This window comes from Zingiber officinale, chromosome 8A (genome assembly GCF_018446385.1).
Source record: "Zingiber officinale cultivar Zhangliang chromosome 8A, Zo_v1.1, whole genome shotgun sequence".
Classification (NCBI taxonomy): Eukaryota; Viridiplantae; Streptophyta; class Magnoliopsida; order Zingiberales; family Zingiberaceae; genus Zingiber; species Zingiber officinale.
Window position 1 is genome coordinate 47,815,200 of NC_056000.1, and position 24,381 is coordinate 47,839,580.

General features: G+C 42.3%; 4 protein-coding genes across 4 annotated transcripts; 2 read left to right on the plus strand and 2 right to left on the minus strand.

Moving 5' to 3' along the window:
• The first annotated feature begins 6,079 nt into the window (after window positions 1-6,079).
• On the plus strand, window positions 6,080-9,769 carry LOC122008888 (soluble starch synthase 2-2, chloroplastic/amyloplastic-like). The gene is made up of 9 exons (XM_042564787.1): window positions 6,080-6,249; window positions 6,400-6,735; window positions 7,025-7,385; window positions 7,553-7,617; window positions 7,684-7,761; window positions 7,850-7,960; window positions 8,045-8,089; window positions 8,286-8,459; window positions 8,624-9,769. The coding sequence occupies exons 1-9, from the start codon at window positions 6,175-6,177 to the stop codon at window positions 9,578-9,580; spliced, it is 2,202 nt and encodes a 733-aa protein (XP_042420721.1). The 5' UTR covers window positions 6,080-6,174; the 3' UTR covers window positions 9,581-9,769.
• Window positions 9,770-10,425: 656 nt separating this feature from the next.
• Window positions 10,426-15,314, minus strand: LOC122008890 (polypyrimidine tract-binding protein homolog 1-like). Its single transcript, XM_042564789.1, has 10 exons — window positions 14,854-15,314; window positions 14,078-14,287; window positions 13,408-13,470; window positions 13,263-13,336; window positions 13,079-13,174; window positions 12,014-12,071; window positions 11,831-11,935; window positions 11,661-11,742; window positions 11,133-11,245; window positions 10,426-10,979 (listed from the first exon to the last, which is right to left on the minus strand). Exons 1-10 carry the CDS (start codon window positions 15,049-15,051, stop codon window positions 10,611-10,613), a joined length of 1,368 nt encoding a protein of 455 aa, XP_042420723.1. The 5' UTR covers window positions 15,052-15,314; the 3' UTR covers window positions 10,426-10,610.
• A 1,216-nt stretch (window positions 15,315-16,530) lies between these two features.
• On the minus strand, window positions 16,531-19,872 carry LOC122008889 (probable glycerol-3-phosphate dehydrogenase [NAD(+)] 1, cytosolic). The gene is made up of 5 exons (XM_042564788.1): window positions 18,418-19,872; window positions 17,926-18,147; window positions 17,124-17,371; window positions 16,894-17,033; window positions 16,531-16,829 (listed from the first exon to the last, which is right to left on the minus strand). The coding sequence occupies exons 1-5, from the start codon at window positions 19,058-19,060 to the stop codon at window positions 16,706-16,708; spliced, it is 1,377 nt and encodes a 458-aa protein (XP_042420722.1). The 5' UTR covers window positions 19,061-19,872; the 3' UTR covers window positions 16,531-16,705.
• A 1,996-nt stretch (window positions 19,873-21,868) lies between these two features.
• Window positions 21,869-24,189, plus strand: LOC122011484 (4-diphosphocytidyl-2-C-methyl-D-erythritol kinase, chloroplastic-like). Its single transcript, XM_042567878.1, has 10 exons — window positions 21,869-22,117; window positions 22,182-22,274; window positions 22,339-22,401; window positions 22,477-22,578; window positions 22,670-22,927; window positions 23,009-23,101; window positions 23,202-23,304; window positions 23,496-23,595; window positions 23,727-23,803; window positions 23,898-24,189. The coding sequence occupies exons 1-10, from the start codon at window positions 22,013-22,015 to the stop codon at window positions 24,014-24,016; spliced, it is 1,113 nt and encodes a 370-aa protein (XP_042423812.1). The 5' UTR covers window positions 21,869-22,012; the 3' UTR covers window positions 24,017-24,189.
• Window positions 24,190-24,381: the final 192 nt, after the last annotated feature.

The window sequence follows — 24,381 nt, forward strand, 5'->3', positions numbered from 1 at the left end:
GCGCCGACGAGCACCGTCGTTAAAGATCGAGAGCCGCGCCGACCGGCTATAAACATCCGCGCCGACGAGCACCGTCGTTAAAGATCGAGAGCCGCGCCGACCGGCTATAAACATCCGCGCCGACGAGCACCGTCGTTAAAGATCGAGAGCCGCGCCGACCGGCTATAAACATCCGCGCCGACGAGCACCGTCGTTAAAGATCGAGAGCCGCGCCGATCGGCTATAAACATCCGCGCCGACGAGCACCGTCGTTGAAGATCGAGAGCCGCGCCGATCGGCTATAATCATCCGCGCCGACGAGCACCGTCGTTAAGGCGCGAGAGCCGCGCCGACCGGCTATAAACATCCGCGCCGACGAGCCCCGTCGTTAAAGATCGAGAGCCGCGCCGATCGGCTATAAACATCCGCGCCGACGAGCCCCGTCGTTAAAGATCGAGAGCCGCGCCGACCGGCTATAAACATCCGCGCCGACGAGCCCCGTCGTTAAAGATCGAGAGCCGCGCCGATCGGCTATCGCGCCGATCGGCTATAAACATCCGCGCCGACGAGCATCGTCGTTAAAGATCGAGAGCCGCGCCGATCGGCTATAAACATCCGCGCCGACGAGCCCCGTCGTTAAAGATCGAGAGTCGCGCCGATCGGCTATAAACATCCGCGCCGACGAGCTCATGATCGTTCACAAGTACCAGATTGATTAATGTCGGTCGGCCGACGGTTTACCAATACTTCGCGTGCACGGAATGCAAGCAGTATGGTTAAGCGCTAAGTGCAAACAATATGGTTAAGCGCTAAGTGATTTTGAGGAAGCGACTCAATTGATTAACCCGATCGGTCGTTTAGTAGGAAACCCGGGGAGCCTGACAGATTATACGAATGAGCAGCAACGCATTAAAAAGGGGCAATGAAAGGCAAACAAAAAATACAAGGCGCATAAGGGAGCCGAACGGCACGTACAATAAAGTTTTTGCATCCGCCGAGCGGATGAAATACAAAAAGCACTTGAAAGAACTCGCCTCACTCCGGGTCTTCAAAATTAAAAAAAGCGTCCGGGATGTCATCAATCATGGCCGCCAGGTCGGAGGCGGGAATGTGCATTCCCTCGGGAAGGTGGCCACCCTTCTTCAGGTACGCCAGGGTGACCTTGACCGCTTCGGTGAATGTAGAAGAGACATTGTCGCCGAATTTCGCGCCGAACAGCTCCGAGTGGAGATATTCTTGGCGCGCCGCTGCTAAGCGACTCGGCTCTCCCTCCTTATACCTTTTAAGCACCGCCCGGGAGGCAATTAGGGAATCTTGGACTGCCTTCAAGTCCATCGCAGCTTTTGTGTGTTCAGCCAAACGGATCTCCCGCTCGGCATTCAGCTCGGCCTCTAGCTTTTTAGATTGCTGATCTAAGGCCCGGACTTCAACTTTCATTTTATCCAGATCAGCAATCGCCCGCCTCTTCCGGCCACTGGCGCGTTTCACGTCCCCGTCCCGCTTCTTCACCAAGTCTTCGAGTCGGGCCACCTCTGCAGCCAGATCAGCAGCCTTCTTCTGTTCGGCTGATGGACCCCCAGATCCTCCAACTCTGCCAGCCGGTGGCTGGTGGCGATTTGCTCAGCCCAACGCTGTAAGGAAATAATAAAATCAGGAGTCAAACAATAGCATGGCACATGAAGAAAGATGAATTCACCTGTGTGGCCTGCTGCATATTGTTATCGCCGAGCTGCTTGGGCGTCATGAGGGCAACCTGAATCTGGGCGTCCTCAAAAAGCTTGGCGAGCGGACCCGTCAAGGTTATTTCGTGAACAGGGCTCGATGGCCGATCGGCAGACAGTAAATATTCCTCCGATGGGAATCGGAGGGTGGTCTTGATGGTCGGATGGCCGGACGGCGCTTCTTCAGTTGTAGCCGCTTGTTGCGAAGACTCCCCTATGGTGGAAGTTTCGCCCAACTGACGTAAACGGCGACGAGTCCGGGGAGGAGAGCCGGAAGGCTGTGCGGTAGGCGAGGCCGCTGGAGTCCCGATCTATGATGGCGTGCTAGCAGGCGAGGTTACGCCGATCGGCACCTGTGGTGCTCCTTCTTGTGGCGGCGGAAGGCTGGAGTCTCTTCGACGCTTTCGCCGAACTTCCAGCGGTGGATCCCCGACCTGAGGGACCCCCAGCTCGGCGGGAGCTGAGGAAACAGGATCCGCCTCAACCTCTGTTGAAGCTGATGGGGCAACATCTGTTTCAGGGGCGGACTGCGCCCCCCCCCTCTCCCGCGTCTGCCGGGCGGCTGGGAATGAGACCCCGCTCGACGAGCTCCTTTTTGGTGGCCGCCTCAATTTCCACGGCCTTCAGTTTCAAATGAGCGGTAGCCTTAGAGCGCCACATGACTTCAGCTGCAGTAAAAGAAATTAAAATCAATTAGACAAAAAAGACTAAGAGAGTAAAGAATTCTTACTCATGCGGAAGGGGAGATTTGCCCGAACGGGAGACAATCCGAAAATATACAACACCCCCTTGAGAAGCAACTGGTCAATCTTGTATCGATGACCAGACAACCAGTTCGCCGCATGAAGATATGCCGGGTTGTTTCTGAATTTGCCGAGATCCGGCTGGGTCGGCACGGCGGTTTGCCATTTGGTTCGAAATGCTGGCCGCTCGGGGAGTCAGATGTAGAAGAAAAATTCTTTCCAGTGCTTGTTGGAGGTCGGCATATTGTCAAAAAATTTAAAGCCTATTCTACTCTGGAAAATAAAAGTCCCCAGCTCGGATTGTTTAGGGTAGAAAAAGAAGTGGAATATTTTGGGGTCAAGAGGGATACTGTGCAGCTTAAAGAGGACGACCACCCCACTCAGCAGTCTAAAGGAATTCGGCACAAGTTGGCCGAGCGGGATGCGGAAATAATTACAAACCTCCAAAATGAATGGATGGGTAGGAAATCTAAGGCCGCCCTGGAATTGGTCTAAAAAGAAACAAACGGTGCCGATTGGCGGGTCATGGGGCCGGTCAGACGGGTCGGCTACAACTATTTCATAGTTATCGGGAATCCCATACGTCCGAACAAGGCGCCGAGCGCCCTCCTCATCAAATCGGCTCTCCATAGTCAGGTACCAAGGGCCATGAACTCCAACAGCGGGTTCAGAGGAGCTTGCCATCTCGAAGGAGCAAAAAGACAGCGAGAAATCGAAGGAATGGGAACAAAGGAGGCAGAACAAGTTGGGAAGGCCCTTGTAATGGAAGGGAGAAGCTTACTGAGGGAAGGTAGACAGAAAGGATCACCAAAGAGCCGAAGACCACCAAGAGGCGAGAGCTGGGACGGCCGGAATGATGCAGCGGCAGCGGGCACCTTCGACGGAGAATACGCGATGAAACAGAGAATGCGGCGTAAAAGGTGAAGACGAGGGCTTTATACGAACGAAGCTGGTCGGCCTCGTCCGTCGGATGCAGGTCACGGAAGACGAAGTCATCATCTAGCCGTCCGTTTCAAAATGACCAGCGTCCCATCGTACGGATCATCACCGCCACGCCAGAGAAGCCACGTGGCGCTCTGTCTCCAGGCACAATTAATGCGCCCATACCGCGCATGCTTCGACTTAATGGAGAGGATTTGCGTGATTTTCGAGAAGATCTAGACAAGACAATTTTCGAGAAGATCTAGGCAGAAGGGCCGAACGGCCCTAGAGATATTATAAGCGACTGGAAGGCGACGACCGCCCGCTCGGACATATAGTCCAGTCAGTCGGACTCACTGCCTCCTTCGACTAGACTTGAAGGGAAGGCAAGTGATCCGGCGGTAAGAATGGGGGGGCCCACCCTCTGAAGGGTCCGAGCGGAGCTAGAGATAATCCATCCATGGGCTTGGGTTTCCGACGCTAAGGCAGGAGGATCGAAGGGCCGAGCGGGTTGCCCGTTCGGCTAGGATCGAAGGGCCGAGCGGGATCCCGATCGGCTAGGATCGAAGGGCCGAGCGGGTTGCCCGTTCGGCCAAGATAAGGGCGAGGGTACAAAGGTAGCCGAGCGGCCTATTCGCTTGTCTCGGGATCTGGGATGTCAGAGAAGGCATGTCTGATGGTTGGGCCGTACACAAGATTGCACGATGGAAGATCTCGCCGTCACATCATGGAAAGGTTGATACAGTAGTAGTATGGCCTCATGGACGTCTTCCTGACAGATCCATGTCTGGGCATGGCCCTTTTGACAGACCCATACCTGGGCATGGTCAAAAGCAGGTGGTTGCTTTGATTGGCGCGCCCAGGCTTCTTTGAGAGGTCTATATAAGGTCTCCATTTCTTCACCGGAGGTACACGAGTCTTCTACTTAAAAGCCACTTCTTTGCTATTTCCTCGCCTGACTTGAGCGTCGGAGGGCCGTCGCCGGGACACCCCTCCCGGCTCGGTTTGTTGCAGGTTCGCCGGAGCACCTGAGGATCCAGTAGGGAGCGCCACGTCCCCAGCGTTCGTTGACCCTTGGTTCGGACAGGATCAATAACTAAGATGAGAATGCATAGGAGGATAAATATAATAAATAAAAATAAAAATAAAAGATATAAAATTTATCTAAATCTGATTCATGATCATCCTATCAGATATCAGATATCAGATATCAGATATATTTAGGTCTTTATTTTAATTTCTATCCATCTTTTTACCAAAATTAAAGCAAGAAACCTAATTGGTTCTTTTGTTGAGAATCTTCTTAGTGGGGTTAGATTCATGTCATTTAGGATGTTGACACATCTTCTAACAATTAATTTTTTTGGGTTACCTTTCGTATATATATTTTTTATTTTATCCTTCATATTCTAAAATATTATATTTATGTAATATAGTTTATAAAATAGAACCAAAACCCTCTATCACCTTAACATTATGGCTTTAATTATATATATATATATATATATATATATATCTTATTATTATTTTATTAAAAATCTCCCTCCTTTACTAACTAATTTTAGTGAAGTCTAAAATGTATTTACGTTAATGCCCTTTTTTCTATTTACACTAAAAATAATTTCAAGATTTATTAGTAATTCCATAAGCGAAATAATCAGTACTCTAGAGTTCGAGACTCAGTTACCCATATTATTATGATTTTTTCTCATCATTAATTTTCTCTGGTTGTTTTATATTAAAAAATATAATTCTCTTTAGTCTCATATCTTAGAATTGACAACACTGTTATCAAAGAAAGTTCTATAAATATTTTAGATAGACGATATTAAAAAATATACTTTTCTTAGTTTTTTTTACTAAGACGAGTATAATTAATTATTGGTTTATAAGGGTGACACTAGAAAATCCAAACAATTCGGATTTTCAAATACCCAAATATTTTATATATTATTATATTACATACGCAGCGCGTGTGCCCAATCACACTAGTATATATATATATATGCATATGCATATGCGCATAATTTAAACAAGTGGGGGGCACAATCAAAGAAGATGAGGGGGCACAATTAAAGGAGGATAAGCTTCTGAGTTGGTCGTCACGTGTATTTTTTGATTTATTCTTGTGGTCAGTAGAAAATTTATGTGGAGTCGGATCAGTCACCCTAAAGATAATCAAAGAGACTAATTGAAATTATCATAATCTAAATAATATCAATTAAATCTGAAGTTATGATTCACATGTAGTCATTTGCTTAAAGATATTTATAGTGACGAATAAATCAAAGGAAAAAAGAAAATAAAAATACATGTATATGATGAAGACTTTCATCATGTTTGTTTTATTCTAGTTCTTGACATGAATATTGGCTTCTTGCAAGGCATCGATGAAGAAAAGGCAATCCTTATGACGATATCATACCATGTGAAAGTTTAACATTATGTAGTAGAACATGTTAGCGGTTGATGGATGAACTAAGGAGTAAGGAAACCCCAAGCAAGAGCTATTTCAATAAGGTTTATTGAAGCATTGCTGGCCGATCGAAGTCGGGCCACACCATCGAACTAAATCTTAGTCGACACCCAAGCACACAAACCCCATCCTTTCTTTAAACCGATCAACGGAGGATAATAGAATCATGTTTTTTTTTCTTTCTTTTTTTTTTTGGCAAGAAATCTACTGAAATTTTTGCAAAAATTCACGTTTTTTTTTCCCATCAGGAAGATGATCCTTTTGGTCCACGCGATGTTGATACCCAACCCCATCTTCCTCTGTGTCTCCCTGCGATTCGCCGCCGTATTCGACAATGGCACACCGCCCACGAGTATTCCTCTGGCTCCTATTCGTTCTTTCTCCTCCTCCTTCGACTGCTTGCCGCCAGGTATGCGCACGCCTCCCTCGTGTTGATTTGGTGGGCGCTGGAGGAATTTGGGAAGAAAATCTAAACAATTGCTAAATTATAAACCCGATCGCGATACTTCTCCTCAAATCCTCATCCGTCCCCCCAAAAATGGCGTCTTTCCGCTCGCAGCCTTTACTCCTCGATGGCGTCGGCAGCGGCCCTATTTTGCGTCGGAATAAGACGACTCGCGGCGGTGGAGAGCTTGTGGCGGCGGGATTCTTCAGGGAGGTAAACAACCGAGTGAGGTTTCCGGCGATGGGTGCGCAGAAGAGGTGGAATGGTCAACGGGCCACCGGAAAAGGCGGCGCCTTTGAGGAGGCGAAGGAGCCAGAGTCGGCTGGTGCTGATGCCGGCCGCGACGGCGACGGCGACGGCGACGGCGGCGGCTCAGCTCAGGCTGCGGCTGCGGCTGCGGTGGAAAAGGGCAAGAAGGTAGTGGCAATGCAGCAGAGATTGGTCGACAAGGTGATTCTCCCTCCTCCCTCTTCGTCTTCTCCAGCTACACTGCAACCATGACCATGTTCTTGCTTTCTTGAACTTTGGATAAACTTTGATTCGAAGTTAACACCCATCTACAACACATTCCTTGGATCAAATCCAAGTGAAAGGGGATTGAACTGACATCTTTGATCGAGGCTAAGTGGATGGAATTTGCTAGCTAATTAGTAGGGGAGGATCTTCCCTCGAGTAGTTTAGACCTTGTGTTATGAAATTGTACTTGTATAGTTTGCTTGACTTGCTCATCTCGGTTCAGATTTTGGGGAGGAGGAGCCCGGTCTGGTCGTTCGAAAGAACAGCTGCTGAAGCAGATAACGATATCGATTCTACTAAAGAGGTTAGAACTTACGATTCAAATCTAAGTTCGTACAATGGCAATGCTACTACTTCCAGTGCTACAATGGAACCAAAGGTGCAAGATGTTGGTGGTCTTGATACAGCCATTTCTCCATCTGAATCCAAACTTCCCGCGGTAGATTATAAATCTAGTTCTCGAGATGAGACTCCTGATAGTGTCGATGCGAAGGAAGAGGTCATCGATGCCCCTCCTCTGGCCGGGGTGAACGTCATGAATGTGATAGTGGTGGCAGCGGAATGTGCTCCTTGGTCCAAAACTGGTAGCTCTGATCATGCAAATATCGACCAATTCAGTTATCTAGTGTTGCGAGATTACTATTTCGAGTTTAAGCTAGTGTCTACTGTCTAGTGATACGAGGATATATAGTTTTTCTAGTGTTTCATCGATCGTTGAACCACACTGACATTAACCTTCTAACATCAACAGGAGGACTCGGAGATGTAGTTGGGGCTCTGCCAAAAGCTTTGGCCAGGAGAGGGCATCGAGTTATGGTACTTGTTCTTACCTGTTCTACTACAATTCTATGAATGTGGAGTCAAATATGGAGCTTTGGCCAGGTTGTTGTGCCGAGGTATGGAAACTATGCTGAACCGAAAGATCTCGGTGTTCGCAAACGTTACACGGTTGCTGGAGAAGTATGAAGATAGTTCTCTTATGTGCCCTAAATCTATCTTCTTGCTTTTATACATGTATTAAACTCTCATTTTTTTTGTTCGAATTAAGGATTTGGTAGTAGCTTACTTTCATGCTTACATTGATGGAGTGGACTTTGTGTTCATCGATTGTCCAGTTTTCAGACACTTCGAGAACAACATTTATGGCGGAAACCGAGTGGTAAACTCCATCTCTACTTTAATCCTATGCATAGAAAATACATGTTTTTTTAGTAACGATTTGGCATTGTGATGATCGTTGCAGGATAGTTTGAAACGGATGGTTTTGTTCTGTAAAGCTGCAGTTGAGGTGTTCTTCCTATTCTTGCCGCCTTCTTGAAGTTACTGCATAAGAAATTTTCATTAGGATCATGAAATTAATGCTAAATGTTAATGTAGTCGATCTGTAAGAGCATTTTTGATTGGTTCCTTGAACTCGCATTAGTGAAAATCTTCCATTTTTTTTGGTCTTGTGACAATCACAAAACTAATGCCATGATTTTCAGGTCCCTTGGTATGTTCCCTGTGGTGGTGTGTGCTACGGAGATGGAAACTTGGCCTTCATTGCAAATGACTGGCACACGGCACTCTTGCCGGTTTATCTGAAGGCTTATTATCGCGACAACGGCTTGATGAAGTACGCGAGATCGGTTCTAGTGATCCACAACATGGCTCACCAGGTTAGCTCCTCAAGTTTGTTACTAGTCTTCTTTGAGGAACCTACGAAGATTGAGTTACACTCGTTGAAACTTCCATTTGCTAGTGAGATCTTCATGTGCAGTCTGGTTTCCGTAACTCCGATTCCGGCGAGCTTAACTTTGAACTGATGATCCTCATCTGTCAGGGTCGCGGCCCCTTGGAGGACTTCTACCATGTTGACTTACAGGAACACTACTTGGACCTTTTCAAGCTGTATGATCCGATTGGAGGTGACCACTTCAACATCTTCGCAGCCAGCTTGAAGACCGCCGACCAAGTGGTCACTGTCAGCCATGGTTATGCTCGGGAGGTGAAAACTTCCGAAGGTGGATGGGGACTCCACAGCATTATAAGCGAGAACGACTGGAAGTTCCGAGGCATCGTTAACGGCATCGACACAAAGGACTGGAGCCCTGAGCTGGATGTGCACCTGCAATCTGATGGCTACACCAATTACTCTATGGAGACTCTACGGACGGGCAAAGCACAGTGCAAGGCCGCGCTGCAAAGGGAGCTCGGCCTGCCGGTCCGGGAAAGTGTTCCTCTCATCGGCTTCATTGGGAGACTGGACACCCAGAAGGGCGTGGACCTCATTGCGGAGGCCATGCCGTGGATCGTCGGCCAGGACGCGCAGCTGGTGATGCTGGGCACTGGGCGGCCGGACCTCGAGGAAATGCTGAGGAAGGCTGAGAGGGAGAACCGCGACAAGGTCAGAGGATGGGTTGGGTTCTCTGTGAAGACGGCTCATCGGATAACTGCCGGCGCCGACATCCTTCTGATGCCATCGAGGTTTGAGCCCTGCGGGCTGAACCAGCTATATGCTATGAAGTATGGCATGGTGCCGGTGGTGCACGCCGTCGGTGGGCTGCGAGACACGGTGATCCCCTTTGATCCCTTCAATGAGACTGGGTACGGGTGGACGTTCGATCGGGCAGAGTCGGGCAAGCTGATCCATGCCCTGGGCAACTGCCTCAACACCTACTGGAATTACAAGGAGAGCTGGGAGGGGCTTCAGAAGCGGGGGATGGAGCAGGACCTGAGCTGGGACGACGCGGCAAAGAACTACGAGGAGGTCCTGATCACGGCCAAGTACCAGTGGTGAGAGCATCAATTATCGAAGTGGCAGAGGTAGGATCTTACCGCAACAGACACTTGAGCTGAGGCTTGTTGTAAACGGAATGAGATCAGCGAGCGGGCGTCCTGGCTTCAATTACTGCAAAATGATTATTTCTTAATTAAATACAATAACAATAACTGAGGCTTTTCCCCTTCAATGAAAATATGAACTTCAGTTTTGCCGGAATAAGGAGCAACAGGTTAAACAGTAAAAAATCTCAAATAAAAAGATTTGTTTTTTTAATCTATTAGAACATCTTATCGATAGGACAGATTTCTCAGATTCAGCACATTTACAATACAGCAGTTAGGCGAAAATGGAAACTGTCTTTTGCATGATTGTTTTTTTTTCTTGCCAGATCAAACAAGAAAAGCCAGATGGAGAATTGATACAATACCAGATCAAGTTTCTACAATTATAAGTTCCAAACCTTGGATATGAAGAGAATTGAAATATCTAGATGCAACTTCATCAGATTCCAGATGCCTCTGCAAGTCGTGTTGTTCTGGTTATTGTTCGTTAAAACTGAAGTGAGGGGAATAGTAATGAAATACAGGATATTAGCAGGAGAGCTTAGTAGATCTGAGCAAACAATTTAGTTTGATAGCATCAAATTTTTCAAGGACATAAAAAGGTTTCATCCAATTTGTAAGAGGCAGCTGAAGATCTGCATAATATTGCAAAGGTCATAGCTCATAAGAAACAGCTACCAAAGAATCTCACAATAAGAGTTTAACAACTCACCTGAGCTATAATACAAAGGGAAAGCATAAAATAGTGTGGATTTGATAGAAAATAATTGAGAGAAACATCATATGAAAAGAAAAGAATTGGCATAATAAGAACCAGATGGAAATTATATCGATAAGAATACAAGACGCAACTGGTTCAAAGCATCAGCCAGCCTTGATCATGAACACATACAGCAATTTACTATTGTTATGGCATATTGGTGGATAAATTCATACAACAGTCATATGATGTAACTGACACAAAGAATGTGAGAAGAAGCAGTCTATTGAGCGAAATAGGGAGACTGAGTTTGAGGTGCAGCAGGAGGCTGTGCATTTGCCAGTTGACCAAATTGAGATGAACTTTGTGAAGCTTGAAGCGCCCAAGTAGGGGTGCTAGAAGTAGGGTAATAAGAAACAGGATTTGCAGAGGTTGACACCAAGCTTCCACCTGAGGTGCCAATGTTCCATGTAGGCATCTGACCCAGTGGAACCGTTGCTTGTCCTGAGACAGGATAATCATTGCCAATATATATGGACGAAGACTGTGGATAGGCGTGCCAACCAGTGGATGTCGGCAAAATGGGAGCCTGGGGCATTGTTGGTATACTAGAGTCTTGAACAGTGTAATCTCTTCCTCTATCATTGTGCACCTGTATAAGAAACAGAATGCAAACATAGAATCAACTACCAAGACATCATATCACAGGTAAACAGTGAATACAAGAACATCAACAGATACAAAATCATAGTTTTATAAACCAAGAGTTATGTTACTCCATTTGACACAAAGAATTCATCTATACCTTAACACTGAGATCAGTATGATGAGAGTATGTCAAATGGAGTCTGCAATAACCACCATCATAGATGCTGTGTCCCTCCAAAGCAGCTTTGGCAACTGAAGCAGTGGTAATATCTGATAAAACAGAGAAACGACAAATTGACAATATAAGATACAGGTTATGCATTAACATAAAATCATGGACAAAATGATCCATTCATATTGATGTGCTTACTAAAAAAATATGTTTTAAATAAATATTTTTATTTTATTTAACACAATGAAAATTTGTGCTCAATGCAACTAGTAATGATTTAAATCTTCTGCTGAGAAACAATTTCCTACTAGCACATGCAGGTGCAAATGAATACCGTACTGAATAGGTACAAGCATTGACAAGCAGATGGTTCTGGCAAAATGAGCTAACTCATAGATGAACAAAAAAATTACCAGGATACTCTATCAGAATGAACCACCAGGCAGAAAACATACACCTTATAATTCATTTGAAAATTTGACCAGGACACTGTATCTACTTAGAAAATTTTACCTGGATACTGTATCAAGGCCTGCACACCACCATTTTTCTCAAAAATTAAAATTTTCTGTACAGTTCCAAAAGCAGAAAATACCTGTATTATAGAACATCAACTTAGTGGTCATGCTTTGGCTAAAATATTAAAATACTAAAAACTTCCAGAGGTAGAAATAATATCTTACTGTATGAAGAACATCAACTGTCACAGCATATTGCATGTTCTCTATAGTAGCTAACAGGACGTTACTCTCAGGATCCTGCTTCTTTACTTCAGGACCTGACAGAGACTGTGAATAACTTCTCATAAGAACATTGAAAAACATGGGAAAAGGTACAGAGGTGGAGATGAGTTATGCAAAAATTACCAGTATGCCTCCCTCTATAGCAGAAGGGTTCACAGGAAGATAAGGATTTGTGTAATCCCTGTTTAAGAAAAGATTATTATAAGTTTGTACAAAACTTAGATTGCAAACAACTTGTATAAAAGCTAACATCAATATGAACTTGAGAAAAAATTTGCCTCTGACAGGTGATAATATTATAGCAATGTGGCAGTATTGTAACAACGACTGAGATATTATGACCAAGTTAGTGTGAAGATGTCAAAACCCTAAAAACCCAATTGGAAATCCTTGAGAAAGAAAGAGCTTTGCATGGACAGGTTAAATACCAGTACACAGTTTGACTAGAGTGCAAGCATCTTTTACTGAGTATGATAGTGCTTAAAATAATTGAAATTACAAGAGTGAATCAGATAGTGTTAGCCACTCTAACACAACAATCATATAAAAAAAACTCAAAGCCATTTTATTATAAGATCAGGTTCACTGCAAGCACCTTTTACTGAGTATGATAGTGCTTAAAATAATTGTAATTAGTGAAACAGATGTTAGAAGTCGCAACAACCAAAAAAACACTCAGAGCCATTTTATTATAAGATCAGGTACACTGCATGATATAGCACCAAGACAAAGGGATTACAAGGGATTAGTGTCATTTTTAAAAAGGTCTCAACTCTCAACCAAGACAAACTCGGAAATAGACTCATGCCTAAAATACCCATTTCTCCCAAAACAAGACCATTAGCTAATAAGGAGGTTGGATTTAATGAGCCATCACTTCCACTTTTCGACTTACAGTTGAACAAAGAATTTTTGTGCCACAAACTAATTTTACTCGGATTAATGTTTGTCCGAAAAAGTTACATATCAGAAATCATGATGCAAGAACTTGCAAAAGGAAAAAAGAGTGTATTCTTGAGATACGTTCTCACTGTGACAAGTATGCAAATTCTAAGAAAAATCACACTCTAGGCGTTGCTTTTCTTGTATGAATCTGAGGATAAGATATGGCGTTCAGAATCAAGATACTAGAACTAAAACCATATACAATCATAAACTACTTGCACCAGATTGCAAAGCAATTTTTACCTGCTACGATGAGACTGGAATTTGATGCTTAAATCTGTGTGGGCCGAATATGAAATACGCAAATGGCAAGATGTAATATGTTCAGGGAGCAAGTACCTGGAACATTCAAGTTCAATTAGCATAAATTCAAAAAACTTAATAGAATAGCATACCTTTGACGTGGAAACATGGAAAAATCTACAACCTGGGAATACTTCTCCCATCCAAAGCATGTCTTGCACTAGCAGCAGTCTCTGCATCTGTGTATTGAATTAGTGCCTGTAGAAGGTCCAGTCAAAAGAAAGTTAGAACCTGCAGTTTAATCAAAGAACAGTGTGGTGACATCTTACCTGAAAGCCAGCAGCTTTTTCAAAGGTTGCAATTTTATGCACAAAGCCAAAGGCTGAGAACACCTGAAACAATTTTGAGAACATTTTACTATTTCCTGTTATAAAGAAATTCATCTAACATAGACTATAAATGTAGAGTTTAGACCCATAACTGAGTTTCCTTTCAAACATGGATGAAGTCACCCGGATGCAACTCAAAACAAGAGTGCAGATACACCTTTTCAAGCAAAATGTTATGCAAGGAAAAATAGTTACCTTAAAAACTTGCATAAAGGACAAAAGCAATTCAATCATAAAAATGGCTTGAAAAGAAATACAACAGTATCCGCATTCTGATTTCTGAGAAAGACCCAAGTTTGAGAATCCAAAGCTAAGATTGTCGAAAACTAACATCAAAAAATTATCAATTCAAATTAATCATTCTCCTAAATCCTACTGAGAAGATTTTTAACAAGGCTCACATAGTCAACATGAGCAAGCTAGACATCACAGTAAGTTAATAAGAACAACAATTGGAGAGAGGACCTTATTTTGCAACAAGGTTTCTATTACACGTTCTTTACCTGAAAAAAGGTCCAATAAACTAAAAACCAATTATTTAATAGGAAGAACATAGTCTTTAAACAGCTTTATTTGTATTTTGTAACAAAGGGTTCTACCAACAACTTACCAGATGAATAACATCTATGCTGACATCACCATCTTCAACACCTTCGATAGTGACAAGCAAAACATTGCCAGGAACTTCTCCAGTACTCCTATTGTTTGTAATTTCTGGCCTGTTAGAATACTGGATATAAACAGTTTTTCCACGAACTTGGGCTGGCTCAGATGAAGAAGCATAGTAAGAAACCATTGAAATTGCTTGGTTAAGGTCCGCCTACAAAGAGGAAAATGTAATTTTCAAGTCTGACCACAATGAGCAAAGAGTTTAAACATTGAATATCAATAGAAAACTCTTTCAATCTAGTAGATTGGTACATATACTACACGGACATGCATACTAGCAGAAGGGAGTAAAAACGAGAGTCAAGCTAAATGATAACGGGACTTGAGGAAAGAGCCTGACCTATGTTAACAAGTTAATTTACTTCAAGTATACTAGGGTATAAAGAGTAAACAACAGAGGGATATGATTCATGCTTCTGTAAAGTTCAAACGGGAATCCTGATAATTCGAGAGTTTGTTGATAGGGGGAAAAAATCCTTTTCTTCAATTTTGTGTTTTTTATAACTGTTATCTTTCTAACTCCAATCCATCAGAAAATCAAGTGGGCAACAAATTTCCGGAGCCCCGTATTAAGATTTTAGGTTCAGACGTGAAAATCAATCAACTCAAAGATTGGGTGGTCGTAAAATTTAGATTTCACTAGTTTTTATTTAGCAATACACTAGACATAATGCTAAAAACAGCACAGTAGATCAGGGAGAAGGGTTCATTACGCACAAATTCGACGAAGGCCTGGTTCTTGTTGGCGCCGACGTTGCACATGGTATTGACGACCCTTCCGAACGGCTTGCAGAGGACGACGATCTCCTCCTCGATGCACTCCCACGGCAGGTTCCGAAGGTGGAGCACTTTCGACGGCGTCTGCGTGTAGCGAAACTGCTGCTGCGGCAGCCCCCCTCCTTGCCCTGGTGCCATACCTTGCCAAATCCAACCTTCCGGACCGTACAACAGAAGTCGAAGACGAGAGAAACCCGAAATCGCCTGGAACACTCCACCTTAGGGGTTTGAGATCGAACAAGGCACGACAACGAGGGGGGAGGGGTTGATCTCCGATTCTCCTCTCGCTCGCTCTCCTGCCCACTGGCCGAGGGCTGAGCTATCTGTACGTCTTCTGGTTATCGTAGCGCCGTCGGTAAAGGGAGAGGAGTTTGTAGCGGTTCGAATCGCTTATCGTTCTACAGAACGAGTAGATATCGCTCCGCGCCCTGCCTCCGGGTGTGCAGACGAAACGCGTCATCTCAACCGTTCGTTATATTTATCATGATATCTTCTTATTATTATTTACCTTGCATTTTCCTAAATTAATATAAATCTTAAATTTTAATAATCTTTAGTATTAATTTAAAAACATAACATACGAGAGATTAAACATCCAACAACATATTTTATACTCACATATATATATATTATGGACGCTTGGAATTGATCCAGTCATCTGAAATGAATTTAGACGCATAGACTCGTTCATTAATTTTTTTTAAAAAAATTATTTTAGGATATATTATATATATTTAAAATTTAAAATTTAAAATTTTAGAATTTAGGAATTGAGTTATAACAAATTTGATTTAATAAGATTTTCTCTCTAAGATTCAAACTTTCTTCATAAGGTTCTGACTCTGTGACAAGTTTGTCAGGATGGCTAGATTAATTTCAGACACCTCGATTTACTTTTTTTATTTTTTTCTCGATTTCCTTTTTGTATGTTTATTTTTAAAAATAAAAGAATTTCTTAAATCATGAATTTGAAATATTCTAAATACATATATTATACTCCATGAACATCTAAAATTATTTATCTTGAACAAAAAAGACAGAACCTAAAGAAAAATTTTATTAACTTAAACTCATTATAACTCAACTCCTAAATTCTAAAATCTTAAACCCTAAATACATATAACATACTCCATAAATATATAAAATTTTTAATCTTAAACACTATAATAATAAAAAAAATCTTATTAAATCAAATTCATTAGAACCAATTTCTAAATCCTAAAATTTAAAAATCTGTACTGTACTATGTTACAATTTCTAAATCCTAAAATTTAAAAATCTGTACTGTACTATGTTACCATTAGCGCATGGATAAATTGTAGATGCCCAAGTTAAATCCGGATATATATATATTTCTGTGAAGGACCTCATCGAAGCCAGCCTGTACCTCCCTTATAATCAGTTTTTTCTTTTGGTATTTCTTACTAATTCACCATCATCAGATACCTTTATTAGAGCCCTTTGTTGCTCTACCCGAAAATCGCAAGACCTGGCAACCATCAGATCTGTTAACTGCCGCCGATAGGGACGAACTCGACAGAAGCCAACCTGACACATATCCGATCTGCCTAAAGAACTCGACTACGGACACACGATGGAGTCAGCCGACCAGATCAATGACAATAAAGAACCATTTAATAAAATCACATTAATGAAAAAACTGGAACATTAAAAATGCAATCCAAAGAAAAGATCAAGACATGAACCGTCAACAAATTGGTTTATCGTCTAACTTTTGGTTCCAAACAAAGATTGAACAGAACAGTTGTTCAGGTAGAAGGAATGTGACTCGTCACGGCTGGCCGAGAAGTGATGGCCTGTAGAAAGCATGACTTTGCGCTAGCACGATTCGGTCGCGCGGATCGTTCATTGTTTCGTCCCGCAGAGCTTGAAGGATCGCTTCGGTTGGAAGTTCTCTGCAGACAAAGTCGACAACAACTTAAATATGATCAGTGACCAAACGAAAAAGAATCCTCTCACCTTTTTATCAAGATCTTGTGTAGTGTTTTCAGAATGGGGCATAATTGGACTGGAGTAACAGGCTTCTTCTCTTCAGGATCAAGAACACTTAAGCTGGCTTGACTCAGGAGTTCAAAAAATGCATGCACAGCAGAGACACCCTGAAACAATTGAATGTCTTTAGTAAACATGGAAAATGGAAATCTGAAACCACAAATATGAGGAGTCAGTGTTGGGGCAAGATTATATACCTGAATTGTACCTTTTCCTTTGATACTGTCACCCATGTCGAGACTGAGTTCCCCCTTGGCTAGCATCTGACCGTACCATGCGTTGCGACCTTTCAACAGAGTAACATATGTGTCGGCTAGCAATGGGCCGGCCAGTTTCTCTGGCTCTTCGGTCAACAGATGAGTGATGAATATCATCTCCGATGTGCAATGCGCAAAGTATACCGATTTGCTAGTAGCACTTTCATTGGTTAGAGCTGCTATCATCCCTGAAGAAATACAAATTGTCAAGAAAGAAATGAGACGACAAACAGTTTGTAAGATAAAGCAAAGGTATTGATCATGGCAATTAGCTGCAAAATCCCGTGCAACGCGATGAACTAGGACTGATACCCTTGAAACTCCTTTGTTGGGGTTAAACAGATACTAATGTGATCATCATCGTGAAACTAAATCATGATTTTCTATCTCGATTGCACAGTTTTGAGGCTTTTGGCTGGTCATAGGATTCTAAGAGAGGGAGAATCAATTTTGTGATATTCAACCTGTTGATGCTTTTCCATTGTTCATTTGCTTCTTTTACGGTTACTAGCATCTCCTGAAGAATGCTGATCGATGTGCCAACCATTGGTGTGAACTAGGTTGCTAGTTATTCTTATCCGTCGGTTTTAGCTACATGCTTAAGTTGGCAGTGCTAGCCATTGGTGGAAACAAGGTCGCAAAAGTGGTTCTCATACATTGGTCAGAACTATTTCCATCTCGCAGAAGTAAAACGATAATGTTCATCTCCAATGACATAGCCGTATAGGCAAAGAAAGAGTACCTGCACCGATAGCATAGACATTCTTCAATCCGCCCATAACCTCATGAGTAATAAGATCACTGTTATCCCAGACAATAAAATGGGGCTGCCTCAAGAACTTAGCGAGTGGTTTCCTCCACTTTTCAGCTCCACATATGCGAGCATTCGCGTATTCCTTGTTGTAAATCTCTGAAGCAATATTTGGCCCGCCGACATAGAGAATGTTCTCCATTGGAACTCCAGCTGCAAAACACATTCAGAATGCATGATAAGTGTTACTGATTCTCCAATACAGAATGCTTAGTTGCCCGAGGAGGCACCAAATGATCAAGCAAGATTGAATTTTGACTAATGGAAAAGTTACAGTAAGTTCTTCATCAGGTGTTACACCATGTCATTAAGCATATAAAAGTTGCAATTTTTCTCATCAGAAAGAACACTATCTGATCAGTAGTAATCGACCAAGAAAGTAAGAACATCTTAAGGAATTTGGGAGTTAGAGAGATTGATTACTTGCAAGGTTGATCATCTGAGTAGGTGTGATAATGCGTGGAAGGGGATCCAGAGCTGCCTCAATGCCCTTGGCCAGAGAGATGATTATTGGGGGGCTTCGCCTGTCCTTCCAGTACCGAGCAATTTCCTCGAACACCTCGCGGGTCTCCGTGGACGGCAAACCGTTCACCACAATGTCAGCGTCCCACACCGCCTCCTGCAAGTTGGTGACGACCTTGAGCGGGCAAACCGGCGTGTCGATCATGTTCAAGCAGAAGCCGTCCTTCAATATCTCGTCGGCGTAGAGGGTGCGGTCGCCGAGCCTGCCCTCGACGTACTTGAGGTAGGCGCAGCGGCGGATCAGCCGCCGGAGGACGTCCTCCCTCGAGTTGATCACCTCGAAGAGGTGCTCCGCGGTGGCGCGGTCGACGGCCCGCCCCGGCCGCCGCCAAATCAGGATCTGGACCCCGTCGCGGAACTGACCGTACGCGTCCTGGATAAGGGCGGCGAAGACGGTTCCCCACGCGCCGGCGCCTACACCGACAATCTTGAGCAAGTCGCCCTCCGATTTGCCGAGGAGTCGACGGAGCTCTTCGAGCCTCTCTTCAGTGCCATTGCTGTGGCAGTGAGCGGACCCGTTGGATTCGTCGACGGTGCCCACCATGTCGCGTTAATTGAAATTAACAACCAAGAATAGCAGCTGCGAAGATCGCAAGAAGGGCAATTCTGAATTCTTGGAACTAAAAAAGGTGATCTTTTTGCCAAATAGAACTCTCGCCACGGACAGCCCCAAGACCTTTTCCCCCAAAATTCCTGCCTTTTTTATCGCTCGACACTCGAGAACCAAAGCGGAAACGCGAAGAATGCTTGAAATCAACACGGAGTTGCAGAGATATCACCGCCTATTTTATGGGAGCGCCCCAACAAGATTGGTTCTTTATGGGGGGAGCAGCAACAAAAAGGGGATCTTTTGCTGGAAAAAAAAAAAACTCTTCCCACCGACGGCCCCTAAAAACCTCCTCTCTTTTTCCCCCTAATTTCCCGTCTTCTTCCTCCTCGACACTCCAGAATCAAGGCGGAGACGCAAAAAAATGCCTGAAATCAACACCGAAACGCAGCGATACCACCGAGGGAAGAGGCAACGAAAAGGTCCAAGGAGGCTTGAATTCTCCGCCCGAGCAGACGGCAAGACGTCTAAGGAAGCTACGGAGACGTGCGCCGCTGGAAAAGCGAGGACAGAGGGAGTTTAGTCATAAAAAACCCAGAGAGCGAAAGATCCGCGTGGCGCTATGTTGGCGAGAGCCAAAGCCGCGGCGCCGAGTTCCGCGTGTGGTTTCTCCAGGGTTCGCTATAGGCGAGACATGGATGCGTTGGACGACGGTCGGCGCCGCGCGCGGGTGGCCGGGTTGGCGGGGGCCGCGGGAGCGAGATTTTGATGGTTGGAAAGCGAGGGATGATGAGGTGGGCAGGCGCTGATGAGGAAGAAAGGTAAATCTATCTAGGTATATCACATCTCATCAATCTTTACAATAAAAAACTTTTAAAATATAAAATAAAAATAAATGGTATTTCTCAATTAGAAATTTTCTTTGTCAATAATATCAGGATATGCATAAACAATATTCCAAACCCTACTACCTTTTTGTTTTTTTTTGATTGGATATAGTTCTTGTGATCTAATTCGACTGTCTAATCCGATCACCAACTAAATCTAAAAAATAGAGATGAATCCTTACTCAGTACGAGATTAATATTGTCTGAAAATCGAACTCTCATTGTATAAGCATACTATCTCACTTCGCACCATGCTCCGGGGCCTATGACCCAAGTTGATGTTACTAAATGGAAATAACATCAAGCAATTAACGTTCCTATGCTTGTAGGTTTGTTCTAATCATCATGAGCTTTCAGCCTCTAAGCGATCGTCGTGAGCTCGTGGCCAAGTTGCAATCCTAAGTGCATTATTATGTTCTGATTTTGAATGGATTGAAAGAAAAAATTCTTAATTTTCATGCATTTCGCCCCTTTTGAAAAAAAAAAAAATCTATTTACCTTTAACCGAAAGTAGGACTGTAAACAAACCGAGTTGAACTTTGGGATGTTCAAACTTGTTTGATAAGGTAATCAAGCCGAGCCGCTGAGCTTAAAATGAATCAAACTTTTGAAATGAGTGTTCAAGCTTGACTTGGTTTATTTTTTATGAGTCTGAGCTTGTTTGAAGCTTGACTTGAGCTTCGTTCGTTTAGATGTTATCAAGCTCTCAATTTAAGCTTGGTTTGAGCTTGGTTCCTTTATATGTTATCAAGTTCTCAATTCAAGGCTACTTGATTGTTTGAAATTTTTAGTTGTTTGATTGATTATTGAGTTTGATAATTTAAATTTATTTAGCATATTGAAAAGAGTTTTATTAATGAACATGGTTCACGAACGTTGTTCATAAACGTTAACGAGCTGAACACATATGTGTTCAAACATATTTGTTTAACTTAACGAGCTGTTTGTTTAATTAATTTTATGTATATTGAACAAATATAAATAAGCTCTTACCAAGCTAAACACTAAACTTGTTCACGAATGCTTGGTTCATTTACAGCCCTAGTCGAAGCATTTTATTTTTAATTTTTTTATGTTATTTATTAGATGAAATATAAATCCTGATACTATGTTCTCTTGGAGGATTACTTTAGAATGAAAGAGGAATTTTAGGAAAATATCATCTATTTATAGGAATCCATAAATACCTCATTCCAAAAATAAAAAGTTCAAAATAATTAAGATTTTTTACAAAACGAAATCTTCTAAGTTCGATTCTATGAAAAAATTTATAAAAGCATTTGATTTACTTCTATTTTATTTTCGGAATGTATCTTAAGTTTTTGAATTAATTCTTTTTCTAACATCAATTCAACTTTTGAACTTAATTTATCATGCAATGAGAATTTATATTTTACTTATATTAGACATTTTCTAATATCTACCGAGTTTAAAGATCGCTCCGTGGTTCACCCGTGCTTTCTAAATTTATCCATGGGCTAAATTATCTACCTTAGAATTAATCGGATCATAAGTACTGAATATGATTTAGAAATAAAATTTTCATTTTTTAAATAAGTTTAATGAGTGAGTGCAGTATTTTAAAGGATGAATATTATATTCTACTATTACAATATATTTGTTAAACGATGTAAAAAAGTTTCAACAACGTTGACTTTGTAAGTTTTTTGTTGCTAAATGAACAACATAAACACATCAACCATGACTTGACTATTTCCTCGCACGATAAAAAAATTATACGCTCATTACTTCATTTTAGCCTTTCTATTTTCGTATCAAGCTACACTATTTTTCAAAAATGACATTTTTTTAAACTTGGTACCATTTTCCCCGCTTAAATTTTTCATCACGAACAATTATATTTTTTTTGTAATTTTGGATTGTAGAAGGGTGATGCAGCATAAAAGGTGGCGGATCGAAACCTCCATTGCAATTGATTATTTATTTATTTATTAAATTTTATTTAAAAACTGGTCTATAGAATTGACTCATCTTCTTCCCAACTCAAGAAACAAAGATCCAAAGAAAGAAAGAAAGGAAGGAAGAAACAAGGTAAGTAAACATGATAGCCAATGCCTCCTCCTTCTTCCTCCTCTTCCCTTCAAGCTCAAGCCGCGATGCCAAGAAATCACACACCCTCTTCAACAAGGCCCCAAAGCCATCACAGGTCACTTCTCTCTCTGTTTCTGAGTTTCAATCACAAATTTGCAATCCTCATTCGCTGTGTTCAGATACTGTGCGGCATAAACATAGGAGACTTCAGCCAAGAGTATGGAGGAAATGCTAACAGAGCTCTGAGCCTGACCCTTTTCTCCCCCTGCAAGGTTTGTGAAACCACTGGCTTTACTTTATCTTCTTCCTAATGGTGACTCTTAATTCGGGCTGCAGATAGAGCTGACGGGGGCAGCCAGAAAGCGGCAGGCCGACTCGGTCCCGACGTCTCTGTTCCATGTAAGCCCTGGTGGATGCTACTTCACTTGATCTTGTTTTGGATTCATTCGACAGCTCTCTTTGAACTGCACGCAGGCAGTGAGCTTGGGGGACACAATTGAATTCTCTGTGCTGCCGGACAGGACTAAAGATGAGGTGTTCAATGTTTCCGGTGTCCCGATCGACGAGGCCAATTTGGTACATATGTGAATCTCTTAATCTCCATTCATTCATTCATTCATTATCTCTTGAGAATTATATTTTGGAGCTTGTTTTGTTGGCAATTCAGTCTCAGATCAGCAAGGCACTGGACCTCTACAGAAGAAAGACTCGGTCGAAAACCTCCTTTTCGGTATGCATCAGGAGAAAAGTGAGAGGTGTGGGAGATGCGAGCAGTAGCAATGCTGCAACTGCCCTTTGGGCTGCCAATGAACTGAGTTGGGATCCGGTCAGTGAAGATAGGCTTAAGCATTGGTCGAGTGAAGTTGGTCCTCAAGTGCCTTTCTATTTCTCTCATGGAACAGCCTATTGCAATGGCAAAGGAGAGGTAATTTGGTCTAGTTATTTGCCTAATCATTTCGGTAAAATGGTTCGAAAAGTTAACGAACTCGCGAGATGTTGTGTGAAGGTTGTCGAGGCCATCACAACCCCGGTGCCATTCCAGTTCCCTGTGCTGGTGATCAAGCCTAAAGAAGGATGCTCAATTGTGGATGTTTACGATGTGAGTCGAGTTCTATATGCTATAACTTTGTTTTAAGAGATGAGATCGAATCACCCATGAACCTGATTGTTTCTCTTGGAGTTTGGGTGTTCTTGTGCAGAGGCTTCGGATGAAGAAGACCACTTCATTTGACCCGTGGAGGAGGTTGATTAAGAATGTTGTTCAATATGGACAACAACAGGATGCTCTTATTAATGGTTTAGGCAAGTGTTTTTTGTTTAATTGATAACTTTACTAAGCACCCTTTATTTTTCAATTTCGTCAAAAAGGACATCTTCACAGCATAACCGAGTTAATACTTGGATAGTAGATTATTAAAATAAAGTGTGTTTTTAGATTTTATGCTGAATATGTATATAATTTAATCAAGACATCCTTGATTCTCATTTTGTAGAGACTCTTGGTTTTGAAGTACTTTCCTCGCTTAAAATGTTGAGGAAGTTTATGCAAGAAGCCAACCCCGAACGACGCCTCATTGCTTTCGTGAAAGAAAGGTAAGAAAATAACAACAACAACAACAGCAACAATTCGATAATGACACCATGAATAAACCGTTCAACATCTTTTATTTTATCAAGATCATTGTTGGGCACTAATGGAAGCAAGCTTTTTCTATTACAAACAGTGGAAGTACAGTTGTAGGGATCGGCTCATTGGCTCATTCATCAGTCACTGATGAATTCAAGGATGCATTTTTCTCAGGTAAAATTTATCATCAATCATTATAAAATACAGTTAGTTATACATCAAAGATGCAATTTTGCCATGCACTTCTATTTTTGTGTTTATCAAATAGAGGCCTGTTTCATAACACGAGAAGAGAATGAATGGTATGAAGACGTGAATCACCAGTTGCTCAATACATCCTCTACTACTGCAACTTGGGGCGGCACTGACCAACATTTATACATGTAATAAATAAATAATTATATATCAAACTGTTCTTGTTGAGATTATAGTGATTATGTTGTTGAACTTGATGGAATTGGATGAGGACTATCAGTGGCTTTCCATTAGTTTTCTTTATGGGATTTTGTTTCTCCGTAAGATGAGTTTACATGTTAAAGTCGTAATAAATAAATTTGTATAAGGAATTAATTCAATAAAATGATCTACTTATAGACTGATTTAATAGATGTGGATTGATATTTTATACATATAGAAACTCATTAACTCTTTTTTGTTATTATTAATGATGGAATTTTGAAACTTTATAAAGCGTTGTGAGAGGTTAGTATGATCTTAGCTTTATTTGTATGATCAAGCCTGTAAATTTGTTT

Bases quoted from the DNA above. Each gene is read 5' to 3' on its own strand.
- LOC122008888 (XM_042564787.1), top strand. From the start codon at position 6,175: ATGGCACACCGCCCACGAGTATTCCTCTGGCTCCTATTCGTTCTTTCT. The intron at 6,736-7,024 runs GTGATTCTCCCT...ATCTCGGTTCAG, and splicing joins AGCAGAGATTGGTCGACAAG to ATTTTGGGGAGGAGGAGCCC. The intron at 8,090-8,285 runs GTGTTCTTCCTA...CATGATTTTCAG, and splicing joins TCTGTAAAGCTGCAGTTGAG to GTCCCTTGGTATGTTCCCTG.
- LOC122008890 (XM_042564789.1), bottom strand. From the start codon at position 15,051: ATGGCACCAGGGCAAGGAGGGGGGCTGCCGCAGCAGCAGTTTCGCTAC. The intron at 14,288-14,853 runs GTGCGTAATGAA...TCCTCTTTGTAG, and splicing joins ACCAGGCCTTCGTCGAATTT to GCGGACCTTAACCAAGCAAT. The intron at 11,246-11,660 runs GTAAAATTTTCT...CTGTTTTATCAG, and splicing joins GGCCTTGATACAGTATCCAG to ATATTACCACTGCTTCAGTT.
- LOC122008889 (XM_042564788.1), bottom strand. From the start codon at position 19,060: ATGGTGGGCACCGTCGACGAATCCAACGGGTCCGCTCACTGCCACAGC. The intron at 18,148-18,417 runs GTAATCAATCTC...TGTGTTTTGCAG, and splicing joins TCAGATGATCAACCTTGCAA to CTGGAGTTCCAATGGAGAAC. The intron at 17,372-17,925 runs GTACTCTTTCTT...GTATTTCTTCAG, and splicing joins TGTCTATGCTATCGGTGCAG to GGATGATAGCAGCTCTAACC.
- LOC122011484 (XM_042567878.1), top strand. From the start codon at position 22,013: ATGATAGCCAATGCCTCCTCCTTCTTCCTCCTCTTCCCTTCAAGCTCA. The intron at 22,928-23,008 runs GTAATTTGGTCT...TGTTGTGTGAAG, and splicing joins ATTGCAATGGCAAAGGAGAG to GTTGTCGAGGCCATCACAAC. The intron at 23,596-23,726 runs GTAAGAAAATAA...TATTACAAACAG, and splicing joins ATTGCTTTCGTGAAAGAAAG to TGGAAGTACAGTTGTAGGGA.